This window comes from Malania oleifera, chromosome 11 (genome assembly GCF_029873635.1).
Source record: "Malania oleifera isolate guangnan ecotype guangnan chromosome 11, ASM2987363v1, whole genome shotgun sequence".
In the NCBI taxonomy this organism is placed as follows: domain Eukaryota; kingdom Viridiplantae; phylum Streptophyta; class Magnoliopsida; order Santalales; family Ximeniaceae; genus Malania; species Malania oleifera.
Window position 1 is genome coordinate 44738371 of NC_080427.1, and position 20115 is coordinate 44758485.

General features: G+C 36.8%; 1 protein-coding gene across 4 annotated transcripts; it reads left to right on the forward strand.

Moving 5' to 3' along the window:
* The first annotated feature begins 6566 nt into the window (after nucleotides 1-6566).
* LOC131167714 (uncharacterized) lies at nucleotides 6567-18768 on the forward strand. Of its 4 annotated transcripts, none has more exons than XM_058126558.1 (10): nucleotides 6567-6944; nucleotides 8524-8955; nucleotides 9053-9189; nucleotides 12022-12135; nucleotides 12251-12334; nucleotides 13472-13648; nucleotides 15182-15326; nucleotides 16395-16555; nucleotides 16647-16773; nucleotides 17037-18768. In XM_058126558.1, exons 2-10 carry the CDS (start codon nucleotides 8638-8640, stop codon nucleotides 18324-18326), a joined length of 2553 nt encoding a protein of 850 aa, XP_057982541.1. In that variant the 5' UTR covers nucleotides 6567-6944; nucleotides 8524-8637; the 3' UTR covers nucleotides 18327-18768. The 4 variants fall into 4 exon arrangements, with proteins under 4 accessions (XP_057982541.1, XP_057982542.1, XP_057982540.1 ...); XM_058126559.1 differs by having other exon boundaries at nucleotides 17049-18768; XM_058126557.1 differs by having other exon boundaries at nucleotides 6568-6944; nucleotides 15170-15326; nucleotides 17049-18768.
* The last annotated feature ends 1347 nt before the right edge of the window (nucleotides 18769-20115 follow it).

Consider the following 20115-nt stretch of genomic DNA (forward strand, 5'->3'; position numbering starts at 1 on the left):
AACCGAACCATAGAAAGATCTTAGGGTGTACCTCGGTCGACCGATACCGGACTTTTTCGGTGTCTTCAAAATTGGACCCCAAGTGACCTTAGGACACTCACCTTTGCACTTGTATGTAATAGGCACTTGAATAGGGTTTGATTGTTGCAAAAAGGGACCGAAATGCACACTTGGTGCACTTTCGGTCGACCGGCCAACTCAGTTCAATTTGGCCCGGTCGACCGAGCACTTATAGGTCATTTGACCTCGGTCGACCGAACCTCCTTGGGGTCAACAGTTTGACCTCCCGGTCTACCGACCATTTTTGTTCGTCAACAACTTGGTCGACCGAAGGGTCTCGGGAAAATTCCCAGCTGTCCGGTCGACCGAGCCATGTAGTTCAAAAAGTGTCCGGTCGACCGAACCTCGGAATATTGAAAAATCGCCCTGCCCGGTCGACCGACCCCTTAGTTCAAAATTCCCCCGGTCGACCGAGCTACTTGAGTCCCGGTCGATCGAACCACTTTTGGTCGACCGGACCTCTCGGGTTGCCCTGATTTTTTTACCGCGATTAAATTTTTTAAACAGGGTTAAATTTTCTTAAGTGTCATTAAACTTTTCTGAAAATTCCTAATAAGTCCCCAACGGTCAAAATTCTTGGTATGTCTATATATACTCCTTCATTTGGTGGATTAAGCACGGATTAGCAAATAAATTAAGAAAAATTTTCTCTCAAGCCAAATACTCATATTTGCCTCCTACTACTTACATTATTTTGAAAACCTACTCAAGCTTACACTCTTCATCTATCCAAACATTTGTAAGTGTATTGAGTTCTTTATTTTTGGTTAGCTCTTCATATTGCTGTGTATTTGAATCGATTTTTGAGAGCATAACCTAAGTTTTCTTAGGAGGCTTTGCCAATAAGCCTGCCCTAAGAAAGACTCTTTGTGACATCCCAAGTATTGCACTCTAGTTGCAATATCTTAGGAAGTTCATTTTTGTTTGGAGATTGCAAAAATACTTTCAAACATATTTGAATATCTTGTGGTGTTCATATTGATATATTTGGGAAAGGATATTCGTGTGTGTGTGATATATAAATCTTTGTGGTATTGTTTGTACAAGTTTTATAAATATATATCATTTACCGAAAACAAAGATTATCTACTTTGCAATACAAGCACATACGCATTCTATTGATTGATAATATTGAGGCTTGCTTGGTATTCTGTGTGAACACTCTTGACTGAATATTTTGAAGTGCACAGATTATTATTGACACTCTCACGTACGTGTTACACTGATAGAAAACATAGTTGAGAGATTGACATATTTAGACCACACAGAGCTTACATTTTAAATCACTTGTGGTGTTTGTGTTTGTGCGCATTTGTGGTACATATCTGCTTTACTTGAAAGCACAATTGTATTGTACCTTTGATTGTATATCTGAGAGATTCCAGGCGTGGCCTGAGGGGGCGGTAATCCAGCCCGGTAAGGATTGGTGTAAAGGTTGAGGTCAGCCCCGCTAATTGACCTGGTTAAGGTTGAGGTCAGCCCCGCTAATTGACCTGGTTAAGGTTGAGGTCAGCCCTGTGATAATTTGACCTGGTTTGTATAGGTGACGCTCCACCCGTTTAAGTGAGCAAGGTATTGTGATAATCCTTGTGCTAGTTAGCCAAGGCGGGGACGTAGGCGGTTGGCCGAACCTCGATAACATATCCGCGTGTCATCTTCTCTTTACTGCTTTCTGATACTTGTGTGATTGTTTAAACTGCTTCATCTGATCTCTGGCACATTTACATCATTTGCACTAGATTGACCCTAGGCTTGTGAACATACTGCTGCTAGGAGGAATACTTAGAAGGTAAAATTTAAAAATACCAATTCACCCCCTCTCTTGGGATCACGGTAAAGCTAACAGATGGATTTGTAGGCGGCGACCTCATGCTACTTTTGGACATTTTTTGGTTATGTATATTTTGTGATATTTGTAGTAAACTCTGGTATTGTACTGACTTGGTGTTGTGATATATATTTGATGTTATGTATCCTGCTGCTTAGGCTTCCATACTGTAATTCTGATGTATCCCTGGTACCTACGGGTTCAGGTTGATCATGATCTTCTGGATTGACTATAATGGTTTGATAAAAAAAATATGTGTAAAATAAGCAGGTCGTTACAAGTAGGGTACGAGGTCAAGAAGACAATTCATCAACGAACTCTCCCCCTCATCAACGAAATTCAGAATTGCCAAAGCATCCTCTCGGTATCTTCTCATCGACGAAACGCTCTCTCGTCGACGAGCCCCTCATGTTCTCTTGTCGACGAACCCCCTGTATTCATCGACGAGTCCCTGTTACATTTTCCTTTCACCATTCTTTTATTATTTATATGCTATAATTCCCTTATATTCATCGATGAATTGTGTAGAGACCCGAATAATTATCATAATTTAATAACAGAAAGAGAAGAGGAAGGAAGAATTAAAGAAAGAATTTAACGGGGTCTTGTTGACGAACACAGGGGATTTGTTGATGAGCGCACATGAGGGGCTCGCCGATGAGGACGTGTCTCGTCGACGAGAAGATACCGAGAGACTATATGTCAGTTTCTGAACTTCGTCGACAAAGAATAGGTATTTGTCGATGAACTTCTTTTGTGGCATTGTTGACGAAGTGCAAAGTATAAATAGTCCTAAACTCGGATTTTTACGCAAATTATTCAACAAAAATCCTCTCTCTCTCTCTCTCTCTCCCCTCTTCGATTTTCCCCTATTCTCTCTGTGATTATGGGTCTGTTTTTCGCTGGATTGACGATCTGAAACCACCACGACACTCCTGAAGAAGTTCTCTTCAAATCTGATGGAGTGGATCGTTGGAGGGATTAACTTGAATCCCATCCCAAATTCAAAATTCAAGGTAAGAGTTTTATTTGGGAATTTGGCTTTCCTGCAGTTGTAGAAATTGTAGAACTCGAAAAAATATTGAAATTTTGTTTTGAGGGATGTTGTTTTCAGAGTGTTTAACAAGGAACCCTGCGGGGATAGGACCAGTCATACGAGGGGCTTTTCAATAATCAAGTAAGGGAAATATGCTATGCTAGTTAAAATAGAGATTTTTACCAGTAACATATAGTATATATTCATGGGTTTCCAGAGCAGGAATTTATAGTTTATAAATTATGTTTAATGTGTTTTAATTATTGTGTGGCATGAGGATATTGATATAGTACAAAATTTTACACAGCTCTTTACAGAATTATGATTATATAGTTTCTACAGTATCATGATATATAGTTTATACAGTTATTACAAAGTTATGGCTATATAGTACTTAATGTAGTGACACAGAAGAGTAATAGTATTTAAATAATAAAGAAAGAGAAAAATGGAAATAGTAGCAAAGGGGGCAGCAAGCGTTTGTCGACGATGTGGCAGTATGAGCTCATTAACGAGGATGAATTTCGCCGACGAGAAGATACCGAGAAGGGGTCTTGGGGGATTCTGAATTTCATCGACGAGGAGAGCGTTTGTTGATGACCTGCCTTCTTGACCTTGTCGACGAGGTGACGTGGCTTGTCGACGAAGGCCATTGTATAAATAGTGTTAAACGCGATTTTTTAGCTTAATTTGGCCGTAGAAACTCTCTCTCTCACTCTCTTTGGCTCCCACCCCTTCTCTTTAGCTTTCTGGGTCCGTTCTTCGCCGGATTGACGATCCAAAGCCACCACGACACTCCTGGGGAAGTTCTCAGCACATCTTCTGGAGTAGATCGTTAGTGGGGCTAGTTTGAAATCCATCCCAGATTTAGGGTAAAACTTTCTACTCAATATTTGACTTCTTGACAATTGGAAAAAGTGTAGTATGCGTAGAAATACTAAAGTTTAGTTCTGGGGAATATCATTTTCAGGGTGTTGAACGGGGAACCTTGCGGGAGTGGGACTGTTTATTTTAGGGGCTTCTCAGGAATTAGGTAAGGGGATAAACTAAGCTAGTTATTTTATGAAAATGTATGTATGTTATTATAGCATCTGATTTTAGGGAAATAAATATATTTATATATACTTTATGTTTGGGAAATACTACTATAAAAGATGATATGTTTAAATATGTATAAAACCTATTTCGTGTGGCATGAGTGGAATTTATAATGAAATTGTGACGACCTGCTTAATTTCTATATATAAATATTTTTTAATATAATAAAACCAATATCACAAAACTCGGCATATCATAATCCATCTGGACCCATGGGTACTTAGGATACATCAGAAACACATAACGAAAGCCTAAGTAGTAGGAAACATGCAATCATAATATCATAAATACAAAATCATCCATCACAATACCAGAGTTACTACATCTACTGTATTTAAGTATATACATCATAAAAAGAAAGACCTAGGGACATTTCCCACAAAATCGAACCGTCCCTACCAAAACTTACCCTTCAGAGAGGGCAGATCAATAGTACTAAATCAGTAGAGCTTTACCCGCTTTCCTATCAGGGGCTCCTGAAATGTTTATGAAATTCGGGGTGAGACACTTCTCGGTAAGGGAAATAAACTAATACTAGTGTGTGGCAACATGGACATTTATGTGGTATACATATAATTATAAACATAACCAGTAAAATTGTATATATATATATATCATTTATGGGAAAAACATGTATGACCCAAAGATGACAGAACATAATTGTTTCCATAGCATAATTCATCTCATATAAATAATAATACAAAACCATCCTAGTAGGTTAACTGACTGTTGTCGTGTATTACCCCCACATGATTGGGTTGTATGGCCCGAAGGCGGGACCTGACAATGGTTGGCCGACCACTGTTAAGTCAAGAGTACAGTCTGTAAGTCTGATGGGTCTGCCAAACCTGGTTCGTACACCAAGGGCGCTCACACACTTCTTAAAACCACATCGACCATCCAATATCACACCACTCCGTACAGCGGCTTTAACACAAATATCATGATAAATCATGAACATATAGCATCGGTACCGTGCAAGTACTAGCTTAGACCAAGCCAACTAGGTTCTGATAACATATAGCATATACTAAAACTGTGATATATGGATATTTCATACCATTAATTATCAAATCAATCATATCATTTTGCATATATACGTATATCATGAAAATCATCGGTCCGTACGTCGACAAATCATATCCATAGCTCAGCCCGTAAGCTGACAAATCACATTCATAGCTCGGTCTGTACGCTGGCAAATCATATATATAGCTCAGTCCGTACCTGTGACCCGCGACCCCGCCCATTTAATTGGCATGTGTGTGACCCATTTAATATTGACCTGTTTATAACCCGACTTGTTGGTGACTCGCTCGAACCCGGCCGACTTGCCCATTTTGCCACCCCTATTCCAGGGTGATAGAAAGCAAAAATTTTGATGACAAATTTAATGAAAATTTTGACATTTCATGAAAATGTAAGACAAAATCACACATATACACCCATTGTGCGCATGAAACTTTGATAAATTCTTCAAAGGATGGTTTTTCCCGATAAGACGTAAAATGCACCAATCAAAAAATATTATATTAATATTTGAACTTACTCAAGTGATGCTAGACCCACAGCGTTGAGATCTACATGAAGTCATACCTCTTAATTATTATTTATTTGAGTCTAAATTGCTAACATGGTGTAACTAGCAAGTTTCAAATTTTAAATGAAGAGGCGCTCCTTATAATTACTTAATCTTTTTTACTCATTATCTTTTCAAAACGTCATTTATTTTTACTTAGAATAAAAATTTCACTCGATGAGTAACTTAATAAGTATAATCCTGTTTATGATGACTACAAACAATGTACCGCCCACAACTCTCCATAATTTTGGATAATTACACATATTATTTGCCATTATCCGAAAATGAGAAGGATGTATATTACACGTGTTCATGACTAATACACAATAAAGTAACATGATTGTGTTCCATCTCTAATCTCAAAGAGGATTCTCCGAATCTAGTCACATAATTGCTCACTTAATTAAATTAAAATTCCTTCAATTTTTGTTCGATTTTTGTACAATTATCTTATAAATATTAATATATATATATTAAGGATTCCCTCGTCTTCATCTTATGGTTTGAATTTCTAAAACACATTTATAACTATGACATAACTTGTGTGTTTATAGAATAAAGATACCCTACTGTCTATTTTTCATTAGTCATTTTTTAGGGTAAAATATATTAATTCTCCTCGTAATTGATAAAAAAAAAACTTTTCATGAAATTTCAAAAAAATCACAACTTTCCTTGAAGTTTGCATAAAAGATAGACATTTTCTGAAGTTTCAAAAGGCCTGATCTTTGTATTATATTTTTGAAGAGATAAGTGTCTTTTATTATTTTTTAAATAAAAAATAAAAATTTAATGCATGTCATTAGATTGATGTGTTTAATGTAAGTTTGTTTTTTATACTACCAAAAAGAAAAAGGGCAAAAATGATGAGCCGACTTTACTACCGTACGAGGGTACGCGCCACCGGCTAGGAGCCACGCCGCGCCCAAGCGCGCGAACGCGGCGCAAAACTTCGCATAACCGTTCCGAGAAAACCCCCCGATCCTCGTCTCTCTCTCTCTCTCTCTCTCCTCTCTCCTCTTTGTAGTTTCGTGTGTGCGTTTTCTCTCTCTTCCGCCCGGGTCTCCTCCACCCCCACGCGATTCGGATAACCCAAAAACCCTCCGCCCCTCCTCCTCTCTCTCTCTCTCTCTCTCCTAAATCCATTGTTTCGCTCGGTCCGAACTGCGCTGAAATTTTCTCTTCCGCCCAATTTTGCGAGATTTTCACTGTGGATTTACTGCGAATACATTGTGCGTCTACGACTTTTCGCGCTTGGCATTGAGTGTGTTTCGTGTATTGTTTGTTCGGGTTCGGTCGAAGCTCGCTTCGATTCTAGGGTTTCGTGTGTTTTGATTAAGGTATTTCGATTGCTTGTTTGGATATTGCCCCCCTTGTTTTCTTTTTATTAAAACAATTCCAGTGTTTTTTTTTTTGATAATTTTTTTTTATTCCTGTTTTGGTCTGATACTCAGTGTTGCATTTGAGGGCTAAATCTTTAGCGTCTTGGTTCTGCTCTTATATGGGTGTTTTCCACTGAGTGTTGTGGATGGTTCATGTCTCTTGGATTATTGTTTGTTTTGGTTTGGGCGGTTGACTTTCCTTATTGGGTGGTTTTCAATTTTTGATTTTGTTTTTTGTTTTTAAATTTTCATTGATCTTGGAGCTGGGTTCAGTTGGATTTTGTTTCAGTTGTTGTAAGTTTATAGCTATTGTTGTTATTTCTGTGTTTATATACAAGCACACACACACACACACACACACACATATATATATATATATATATATGTTTTGGGACTGAATTAAACATTGTTTCCTTGAAAGGAAAGAAAATAATTCCCCCTTCTTCCTTTTTTTCCCACTACACTTCTTATGTGTTTAAATGGTGGTTGGAGAAAATTATGGGAGGAGAGGACATAAGGGGAAACTTCAAAGTTCAAAAAGATAAAGTAAATTTCATCTACTGATTCTACTATAGGTAGCTACCCAATGAATTGCTGTTTTTGGAACAAAAAATTAGTGGCAAATTTTTTTTTATCTAATTAATAGTGACTATGAGTAGATTTTCATCCTTCCATGAAATGCTTTATATGGCCTAAAACTAATTTAACTTGAAATTCGATTCCAGGTAGTTGCATTAAAAGGTGTACTCTATCCACTTGTATTTCTTTATTCGTCGACTTAGAGGTGTGCTCATGCATGCACATTTATATTTCTATTATTTTTTTATATTTATGTTGGACGCATATCTTTTACAAAGTGCTTGTTTGATATGTAATAAACATGTTCATTTCAAGGCTAATATAGTAAAAAAATATGATCACTTGTTTTCTTTATTAAAATTCTCTGTACACATTGGACATAAAACTTTGGATTTTATGCAGAGAGAGGGGACAATATAAGTGCCAAACTGGGTAGATGAGCAGGTTGACCTTGCCATTTTTTAATATTACGGAAGGCAGCAAGATCTGTTTGCATCCTGGGTGTTGATTAATGTAATGTTATATATACAAAAGAAGATTGAGGTCTTTGATGAAGCTTTCTATATTAAATGAGTTTTTTAGCATATGTGAATGTGCTTGCAAATTGGCAAGAAGTCATTAAGATTGTCATGAGCTTTTAAGAATCTTGAAAGGAAACTACCAATGGTAATAGGTAGCAGTTTAGCATGCAGTTATGTTTGTCCTGTATGTTTGCAATTTCATCCCAGTTAATCCTCTTCCATATGATCAAATCAGGTTGGAATCTTTTGCTTCACACACACACTCGCACCTCCACACCCACACCCACACCCACACCATCTCATTTGCTTGCATGAGTTATGTTTATATCCTGGTCTGATGTTATGAAAGCTTGCCATGTGCTACTCAACTTGACTTTACTTTCTGAATTACAGCTCAAATTAGAAAATTCTAACATCCTTTATCCTTGATTGTCCAGTACTCCAGTTTGCATATGGAGGGAAAGTTTTTGTTAATTTTGAGCACAACATCTATCCATACATTTGCATAAAGCTCTGCTGTGCTTGGGATATTTTTAAACATTTCATGCCCAATGGCGGTTGATCAGCGGAAAAAACGGCCAAATGCTGCCAGTGTTGTAGGATGCAGTTCTCGAGAGCAACATAAATCAAAAAAGAAGAATCTTCGATCACCACAATATGATTTAAAGATGAGGTCTCATGTATCCCTTGAGTGGGATGATGACCAGAAAAGGGTTGTTCCCAAAAAAGAGCAGATTGGCATAGCTCGGAGAGACTTAACTCCATTTATTGATTATGCTCCTCATTGCCACAATGCCTTGGCAGATGTTTTTGCAGTTCCGCAAGAAATCTTGGAGTTGGGGAATCTTACAGAAGTGCTCTCATATGAGGTTCTTTATTCCATAGTCATTCATAATTACTTTTTGCTGCAAAATGTTTTCCTTTTGCTCTAGATAAACTTTATTTTATAATGTGGAATTTTTGTAGGCTTGGGAGACTAGTCTGACAGAGAAGGAGAGAAATTTTCTCATGCATTTTCTTCCTAGAGGGCTAGAGGCACAGCAAGTTGTTCAAGCATTGCTTGGGGGTGATAATTTTCACTTTGGAAATCCTTTTCTTAAATGGCAAGTAATAATGAATGATACTTCTATTTTTGAATGTAGATGATTTATTTTTGTTTCTTTCGGATTATGCAGAGTCTATATCTTGTAGGTCTTTTATTAGATATCATTGAATTATTATTTGTTGTCGACGTTACATGGACTCAAGTGCAAGTGTTTGGTGTGAGCATGTTCAAGTGTTGGACTTACCTGTTTTTTAAAGATTTTCCATTATTTTTGGTAGGTAGTTTGATGTATAATATTGGATCTGATTCCTAATAGCTAATGCTTTTGTGGTAGCTGGTGATCTGACATGGTTTGAGTGCTCTTCTACAAAAAAAAAAAAGAAAAAAGAAAAGAAAAGAAAAAACAGTTTGAGTGTTCTGTTTCTTGGGGTTTATAGGTTAAATTTTTATTTGCAGTTATATTTGTTATATTGCACTTCCTCTTATTTGCAATTGCTTGCTTATTCAAATGCCATTTTTAACTGGCATGTGGTGTGTTTTGGGTTGTGGTATGGGTGTCAGCATGGGTTATTTAGCTGAATTAGCGGTGCATTTGATTTTTTTTTTTTTTGGGGGGGGGGGGGGTGTTGTTTAGATCATGGTCCATTTTGAAGTGCTCACCAGGTCCCTTACTAAATATTTAAGGTGGCCTAGCGGTGATTTCTATAAATTAATATAGTTTGCTTTCTATATTTATTTCTGTTAAGGCTTTACATACATTGTTGGTCTGCAACCTAGCAGCTTAAGATTTGCAAAGAGCAGTGGATTGCTGTTGTTTCCAGTTGGCTTAGTGGGAAAATTGTTAATGTATCTCAATGTAGCCCTTGGTGTTTGTGACATTCTACAGAAAGGTGGATGTTTATACCTTGGGATGTCATCACCTTGATCCTTGCTGATACAAATTTTTTTTACTGATAAAAAAAAAAGGGCAAAAGACACTAACCTCTCCCGAGGTTCGGCAAAAAGACATTGATTTCCCCTGAGGTTTCAAGAATTCCAGAGACTTCCCCTGACATTTTTTGAGGGGAGGTTTGTGTCTTTTTGGCAAATCTCAGGGAGATTCCTGAAATTCTTGAAACCTTAGGGGAGGTCCTTGAAATTCTTGAAACCTCAGGAAAGGTCTCTTTCTTTTTGACAAACCTTAGGGAAGGTGAATGTCTTTTCCCCAAAAAAACTAGCTTAAGCTTTCAGGTAAAGTGATTGCCTAACATGGTATCGGGCCATGGTTAACATAAGATCCTTGGTTCTATTTTTGTTGCCCGTGTTTTCCACCTGTTTAAAAAAAATTATGTTATTTCCCATAATAGTTGTTAGTCATTGTTTGTTTATCTCTCCACATGCTCTCTGGCAGCACATTTGGGGAATATCGAGGCTTGATATACATTTGGCCTAGAAACTGATAGCTTAAACTTTGAGATGAAGTGGTTGTTTAACCATTTCGATTATAACCATTTTGAGATTCAGTTTTCTTAGTATCTTCAATTTTATTCTGTCTTGATTTTTTCTAATTGAATACTTTTGAGAAAATGGTCTCCACTTCTGTTAAATTGGATTGCGTGTCATTGCAATCTGGGACATGAATGAGATCCCATATCACAGTTCAAGCGTGGGCAGAGGGATCTTTGCAGCTATGTTCAATTTGTTCGCCTTTGTTCTCAAGTTTGTTCACCTGCACGCATGCAAGACAGGGATGGAATCGAGGGAATAGCCTGATAAATATTGTTGGATTCAATTTTTGACAGCTTAAGCTTTTAGGATAATTGGTGATCTGACATTTTTGAAATTTCCAGTGCAATTACCCATTTCTTGTATCCAAATTCCAAGTGTCAGACTCCTGGGTGAAGTGATGGTTTCTGGGTATAATAGTCTTGCATATCATATTAGAACCATATTAGAACACTACTATATCCCCTTTTTATGTTATAGACAAGTTTTTGAACCTTTGGAATCCTATCCACTCAATAAAATCCATGCAGGAGTAGTGTTTTACTGATATTTCTGCACAATGTTCTAAGTATTTCTTTTTATGAGTGGTTGCATTTTAATGATTGTAGCAATGTAGCCTATCTTGCCAGTCCCCCTCCATACCCCCCTCAAACACACGCACACACATGCTTCTTCCTCTAAACTGAAATAGATGGAAGAGTGATTTTATTATGGTGTTACTTGTTGCAAAAAGATATAGAATTGCCTATCATGTGAAAAAATATACATGTGAATATAGCATGTATCTTGATTGGAATTTGAACAATATCATATCCAAAATAATGCAGGAACATGTCAATGCGGCTCTCTTTTGGGAACTGCACCAAAAATTAATAGAATATTCATAGCTATTACATGCTGATTACAGTTACGTCATTATAATCGTGCCCAGTTATAATATTCTCAAACAATGTGAAACTTCTTCTGGTTTCATGTTCTTGATAATGTGGACCTTTGTTGTAGTCTTCATGTTTTTTAAGGGGGGAGATGCCAAAGAATGGAAACTTGTTGGAAATGTTAGTTAAACAAAGCACTCACATATTAAGATTGATTTTATTTTAACTCTTTCTGCTCATATAAATTGTGATGCGTGAGCGTTTTGATTTAACCATATTCGTATGCCACTGTATATGCATTATCTTCTATATTGTATCTGGGTGTTTCCTCTGATTTGGTGGTCTTTCCCCCCTTAGGTCTGTCCTTATTGTCAAAGTTGTTGGTTTATCATCTTTTAATCTGTCTCTGTCTAAATATAAAAATGTAAATCCATACTGTAACTTCTTGACTTGAAATTCATGATAATACACAATGCAACAATTGAAGTTTGAGCATATGAGTTTATGTAAAAAATGAAATCTTCTTGCAGGGGTGTTTCACTTTGTTCTGGTGATCTTCACCCAGATGTGGTTCTTCACAATGAGCAGTGTTTCAAGGCTAATAAGAAAGGCTACTATTCAGAGCTACAAAAGTATCATAATGAGTATGTAATATAAAGCATTGGGATTTTTTTTTTCCTAGACATGTTCTACGCTATTGTTCATAGTCATGTGTTTACCTTAACCTGTTCAGTAACATTTCCATGCTTCTTATGGCAGTATTATAAGGAACTTGCAGAAGTGGAAGGAGCGATGGACAAGCTGCAAGGATCCCGAAAAGGAAATTGTTCAGAACCTATGGAGGTTAATACCCCACTTCATTTTTAGCCATATAAAGTGATGATTGTTATATGCAAAATTTCACATATTTTTATATGCAGACCTTTTCACATCTAACAACACTATCTAGAAATCACAGAACAGTGGCAAGGATGTGTTCTTTGATTATTTTTCCCCATTTTTTTGGACAAGTGAGTAGGGATGGGATATGGTGACGTTTGAACCTCACACAATGCAGGTGGGATATTACCACCACTGGACCATCTCATGTCCTCCATTCCTGAACAAGTTCATTTTAACCATTTTTTTTCTGCTACTACTTCAGAATAAAAGAATATGATTATCAATGGTGTGCCAATAGGAAATAGGGAAAAAAATCTCCTTATTTAACTAAACTTGAAAATTTATTTGCATTGCCACTACATTTAAGATATTGATATCTCATGGGGTTGGAATTAATTCATGGATGCTATGGAAATTTGCTGAAGATTTTAAATATTTAAATCAATTCATGATGTTTGGTTGTGAATAGTTTTGGTGAGTGATGAGTTGGATACCTTATTGCATTGTAATGTAATGCTGCACTGAAGTAGATTTTCTCATATGTTTAGATAATCAATCACCTTGGATGCTCAGTTATTGGAAGAATTCTGTCTTTAGTGGTATTGAGAACCAATTCACATGTGCTTCCCACCTTTTTCCGAAGTGATTATATTGAGTTGTGATATCATAGAACTGAAAATTCTGTACTTAAAATATTTTGTGTCATTGAATGCATAAGAGTTAGGCTACAACTCTTCAATCTTCAGCCAAGTTATTTGGACTTGTACCTTTTTTAATTTTTTGTCTACATTATGAACCCATTGAGTAGACATACGAATGAGCATATCAATTTTCAGTGTTTGAAACCATTTTCAAACCTGTTTTTTTCTTAATGCATTATAAAATTCTCTTGCATATATAAGAAATTTTAGATCAATCCATGGGAATGAAGACCTTTATTGTGATCGAAGGTCCTGCTTTATTATTGTAATATTATTTTATTTGGTTTTGTCATGTTTTTGCGTCGAAAAGTGTAATTTATAGGTTGTTGGTGGTCTGGTCATTTTTATTTTTTCATTTTTAATGTCAATAGATATGCTAATTTGATTTTTGAAGCAGATCAAAGACACAGATGGACAAGAATGTTTCTTCACATGCAAATGAATTTAGATGTCATGATCCTGAGGAGAATCTTACAGCAACATCTGAATCTTGTTCTTGGGGGACAGATGAGAAAGGCTGTAGCGGTGATAACCTGAACTCCTCCATTATGAAGGGTGGGGAACTTACAGAAAGGTAGATAAGTGCATGTAGTTTTTCAATAATTTGTCATCGTTTGATTTGTAAATGAGTTGTATGTGTTTGATCAACAATTGCTCTAAATTTTGTTCTATTATTTCTCTTTTTTAAATGCATAGTTAATACATGGGTATGTACCATGGGTTTTAAAACCCGAATCAACTGGACTGTCTGGTCCGTCCGGGTTTGAAGACTTGACTTCAGCATATGGGGAAAGGAGAGCTTGCTACTGTGCCAAGCAGTGGTCTTGTCTGAATATGAGAGCTAAAAATATATATACATAAACATGATGTATACACACACAAAGAGGTATATTTAGAAACTTAAATAATTTTTTTATTAAACTAAAAACCCTTATATAATACATAAACATGATGTATATACACACACACACAGAGCCAAAAGCCCTACATTCCCTAACTTAATAATATTTTATGTAATATGATAATGTTACGAGAAAATAGGAAAGTTATAATAATTTCATCTTTCTTGTCATTGTTATTAATTATAATTATATTATAAATTTTTAGTCTAATTGACTAACAGGTGGTTATTATTATTATTATTATTATTACACAATATTGCCAGTTCGACCACAGGTCTAACCTGTGACCAGACTGGTCTGACCAGCCTGGTGGTATTACCCGGCTGGTCATCTGTCCGAATTTAAAACTATGGTATGTACTATGAATTTCTATGATTGTACGAGAGTGTAGATGCAGGTAATCATTTAACTTTTTTGGAAGGTAAAAAAAAAAAGAAAACCTTAGAAAAAGAAAAAAAAAAAATGCTAGAAATGGCTTGGAGGTTTAATGAACAACCTCATTGGAGTCCTATACTGTTTTATTGTATGTGTTTTCATTGTGTGTATTGTTTTTTGCTTTTTTAGGTGTTTTTTAGAAGGGAAGTTCTGCTTCAAGCTACATATTATGTATTTCTTCTATTTTTTGGCATGCTGATAAAGCATTTTGTTGAGCATGGGTTGTTGATGAAGCTTTTGCATACAAACATTTTTTTCTGGGTTCAAAGTTTTTTCGCATTGTGAGCTATACTACTTACTAGTGTGCAGTAATGCTTTGTGTCGTATTTCAGTTGGTGATTCTGTAGTTTCATCCTTATTGATCGATATTTGTACCATAAACATATTAGGAATTTTGGTCAGTAAATGTGCTAGTGGGGATTTATGCAATGGCTTTTCATGCTTTCCAGTATTTGTGTATGATGCAAATAGTTTTTTTATGGGAGTGTAAATTGCAATTGAGATATTCCAGTGAATGTATCTTTATCTGTACAGCAATGTTCTTTTCTTTTTCTTTTTAGTGATTGATGCGTCTCCCACTAAGTCCCCTTGTATTTTAAAAAAAATTATGCGCCCAGATGGTTGAAAACTTTTGTTTGTTTTGTCTTGTAATTAATGTTCACATCATCTGTTTGTTTTGGCTGTCTTTAGTTATGATGTTCTTTGAATTCTGACTCATATCATTTTTTGGGCGGAGGATTCTAATTTCATTGCCTTAGGTGTATACGCAGGAAAGGGTTTATGAAGGAGAAATCTGGAAGCTCATTGGTTGCATCAGATGGGCTTCAGTTAGTGGCAAGGCCTAGAAAAGGAGAAAAGCTACATAAGCGTAATATTGGATGTAATGATGGTGCCAAATATATGTCTTACATCAAGGTTAGGCAATTGTTTAATATTTCATAAATTTTATGACAACCTTTGGAGGGACTGTGTAGCCCTAATTCATTTCTTGGGAAGGATGAATTTGCTTTTGGTTAGTGGCCTTTTGCTTTGACAATGGATTCTACTTTGTGAATAAGTTGTTCTATTTGGCTGACAAGCTATTGCAAACATATGAATTCCAAAACTCTCTCTTTTCCAAGCGATTTTATGCTAAGTTAAGCTGGCTGGAACTTTGATTAGTGCAGCCTGATATATGAATATATGATTGGATTGCCACTGATATTCTCCAATCCTACCGTAGTATAGCATATTTTAAGTGTGTGCTTGGTTACTTCATAGTGCCATGGATCTGACATGAAGGAATGCTGCCCCTATTAAATTTTCTCTTTTCAATATTGAGGTGCCTGCAGACCTGGAAAAAAATATGATCTAATCAACTATCAAGCTTTTGTCTTCTAGTTTATCACAACTTTTTGAAAAAAAGTAACTGCAGATATCCTGTACACCTTCCACAAAAAGATAAAAATATATAACAAAAACACATCTATATTAGCAGTCGTGCATATTGATGCTTACTTCTAGTTCTAACCAATTGAAAAAAACAAAGTTATGATAGTTTACTGCTCTTGACTACTAATGGGTGGTTAGTATCGATGCTTTTGTGGTCTAGTTGTGTCATGCTCACTCTATATTTTGGTACGAGGTGGACTAATCCAATGCTTTCTTTTTCTCAAAAAGAAATTAAAAAAAAAAACTAGTTCTTCATGCAAATACATTTCTTACTCTCTCATCTCAGTTTGGATGCTTGTGAAGTCTTGATTATGATGACATTGGTTTGCATATGTTTTGCTGGTATGAAGTTGATTCAATATTTTAAACATTAGAGCGGGAGCTGAATTAAATTATTACACTTTTTTTTAATTGTCATACACTCTTTTGACATGTATAATGTGCAGGGTTTTGGAGAATCTTGTTTTATTTTATTTTCTATATGAGGAAAGAAAATGCAGTTCGATGCTCTTTCGGGACTCTAGCTTATTATATGCCTTTGATATATTTCAGATTAGCAAGAAGCAGCATCAGCTTGTTAAGAATATGAAGCAATCTGGTAATAACATTCAACCTAGGTCTCTTAACCGTGTTTTAGGTAATCTTGATCATTTTCATGTGCAACCATATGAATTCTTCGTGGAGGAAGAACGAAAGAAGTTGCGTGAGCACTGGTCAGTGGTTTGTGAAGTACATTTTTAATTCATTTTACATAAAATATTTGTATATTTTTTGCTCCCTCTTAGTTTAGTCTGATTTTTGTAGGTTGCAATTGGCAAACATAGATCTCCCAGAAGCATTTGCAAATTGGAGGAAAGGACGGTTACAAAGACAGCAAACGATAAAGTCTTTGGAACAAGAAATGAAAGAAAAATTTAGATCATTGACAGAGGTTTGTTTCTCGGTCCTCCTCACCCCCTCCCCTCCTCTTTTTGGCTGGGTACATTGTATGTTTTGTGTTGGAGTATGGGTGGATGACATCCATTCAAAATCTTTAGGAGCATGGATTCAGGGCCTTGGATTTGGATTTGGGTGGATTTGGACAAAATTCAATATAATTTTGTATTACATCTTTTCCAAATCCACACAAATCCAAATTCAAGGCATCTCCAAAATATAGGGTTAGTATGTTTTGTTTAACTCGTAGGTTTTTAGCCTGGATGTCAGGCTGATGATGAGAACTCTGGTGGCATGCTTCTGGAGCGGAAGGATTTTAGAGCAAATGATGATGAGCTCAGCAATGAACTGAATGGAGATGATGAAGAGTCTTCTCTTGCCTCCACACCGAGTCAGCATTTGCCAGAGATCTCCCCACTGAATGGTAGCCATCATTTCAGCCCCATGGATATGGATTTAGAAGACGATCACTTAGTTTCAAAACTGGATGATGCTCCTCCGGATGTATCGGAGTACTCAGAAAATTTGAATTCCACTGATGTTGCTCTTACTCAGGGAGTTCCCCTCTCTTCTTCTGAAGATGTCTGGCCAGCAGCAAGTGCTTCCCTTCCTTATTACAGTTCAACTTCAAGGCATGAATATGCACCTACTAGTGAATTGCCACTTGGGCATTCACAGGTGATTGAAGGGCAACAGGCCCATATTAATTTGGAATCTGACATGAAGGAAGCGGAAATGAGGAAAAATCTGTTGCACAGACAGTTCAAAGATGGGTCCCTCAATTCTTGCCCAAACCAAGACCGAGACGAGCTGCTTCAATCATTTTTTAAGGGTCGGGATATGTCATCTTACCATCGTGAGCCAAGACAAGCAGGATCAAATTTCCAGGCAACAGCCAATATGTTTATGGAAAGTGACCATTTTCCCAGGCATTTCCAGGAGCAGCTACAGCCCCCATTGTCACTGGAGCATATGCACAACCGGCTGAATGAGATTTACACTCGTCGAAACACTCAGGATAACATGTTTTCTGATGGAGGCAGGTATTTTATTCCGAGGCAAGAGCATATTCCACCGGTAAGTGTGCGAGATTGGGTTGTAAACCCCACCCGCGTGTTGACACCTCCCCAGTTGCAAACTATTGGTGGAGAATTGTTGAGTCAGAATTTGTTTCCAGGTGAGCGTACACTCCGTGGTGATTTGTCAGGTCCCGATGGTACTTGTATTTCTAACCATGGCATTGGGAATGGAGATGGGAGCCTATTTAGTGTTCTCTCTCAGTGTAACGAAATGCGTTCTGGTACTTACAATTCTTTGCGCCCAACAGAGCAGTTAATTTCAGCAGGAAACCATGGTGTGATGGGAGGCAGCGCACTTAGAAACAGCAATGTTTTTCCACAGGCAGTTAATCCACTAGACTACTTGGGCAGCCGGGAAGCCGCTTCTGCCTTGATGAGCAGCAATTTGGGATGGATGAGCTTGCCTCATCAGAACTCTGCTCTCCATGATTCAATGGGGAAATCGTTCTTGAGGTCATGGAATCAATAAGAATTTTTGTGGTTTCTTTTTTTTTTTAGGGGGCAGAACCATGTGAGCTTGGAAAACGGGATGCACGTGGATGAAACCAGGGCTTCCTCGTTTTTTCTTTTTTCAGGGGAAAGAGGGCTTTTGGGGGTGTTGCAGAAGCGGAATATGCATTATGCAGACCCTGAAAATAGGATTTTGTACATAGCCATACAAGAGCAGCAAAGGTAATGTGTGTATATATATGTATGTATGTATCCAGGTGATGCTTTAGACGGGCAAGCGAGGTGAAGTTAATTGTAGGGTCAATGAATCAAGGTATCTCCTATTTGATAGGTAACCGTATATATACATATGTTTTTAAGTCATTGGCAATTTTCTTCTCTCCTATTCACTGAGAGAGACCTTTGAATGACAGCTATTTTTGAAATAAAACCTATTATACAACTATTGTTATTGTTCCTGAGATTCCTTTGCAGCAACTCTCTCTCTCTCTCTCTCTCTCTCTCTCTCTCTCTCTCTCTAATGACCCCCTTGGCAAAAGAGGATGATAGGGACTATGGATTTCACTCCCGCATTGCATTATTCTCCCGAGGAAAAGAAATCAAACCAAGCTCTTTTGCAAAGGCTTACCCTCTATTACTTCTCACAATGTATTTATAAATAAATTTAACTAGGCATTGTAGACACCTTAAATTGTCGGGACCTTATATAATCAAAATATACAAAATAAAAAATGCAGAATTTTTATTTCATGAAATACAAATACAAAAAAAAAAAAATACAAGAAAAAAAAAAATACAAAGAAATAAATTCTACATTGAAAAATAAGAAATATAGAAAGAAAAAAAAAAGAGCTTTGGTTCTTCATGTTTACATCTGCACACGCACACAACAAAAATTTAGTTATAAAATTAGAATTTAAAGCTACTTAATATTGATTGAGTGAATTAAAATTTGGTTAATCAACTTAAATTAGCAAATTAATTTAATTTTTATTGTTTGATTTGAATATGATTGGTTAATCGAATTACTCATCAAGTCCTGTAAATATGAGCTTCACACAATGGGAAAGGGATTGAGAAATTCGCATAGGGTGAGAGTTTCATGGAAAAAATTTGGATAGTGATATATTCACACAGTGAGTTAGTTTGAGGGGATCATTCAAGTAGTTTCAATTAGAGCAAATTTTGATTGAGAGCTCGAAGAAACTGCAAGAGAAATTGCTGAGTTAAAAGGCTCTAAACATCATAATTTGGATTCAAAATTGCAGTCAAAATCAAAGGAAAAGGGATTTAAAGATTGATAGAGTTGAAGACCAGAAGTAGGTGTCAATTTTAATTTTGATTTCTATATATTTAATTTGGTATGGAAAAATGCATTGAAAAGGAGCCAGAGAGTTGGATCCAATTGATAGATCGGACCCAATCAAATCGGATCCATTGGCTGGACCCACTCAGCTAGGTAGACCCGACCCGACCCATTTGGTTTATGGATCCAAAAACCTGGAACCTAGGTCCAATTTGGACCTAGGTCCATAAATGTAGGGATTCAAGTCTATAGTGGATCTGAGCCCAACTTTGTTGAAGGGTCCCAAGTGGGCTTGAGACCCAAATCCAATGTGGACATGGGTTCTTTGACCCTAGATCTTGTTCATAATCCAAGGCTCAATTTCTTTTAAAAAAAAGCATAGGCCGAGCCCACATGTTTAAATCCAAAGTCTTTAGCCCAACGATGGGCTTGACCCCAAAACTTAAATTCAAAGCTTAAGAATTAAAGGCCTTAGTCCACGAATTGGATTGAGGCCAAGTCC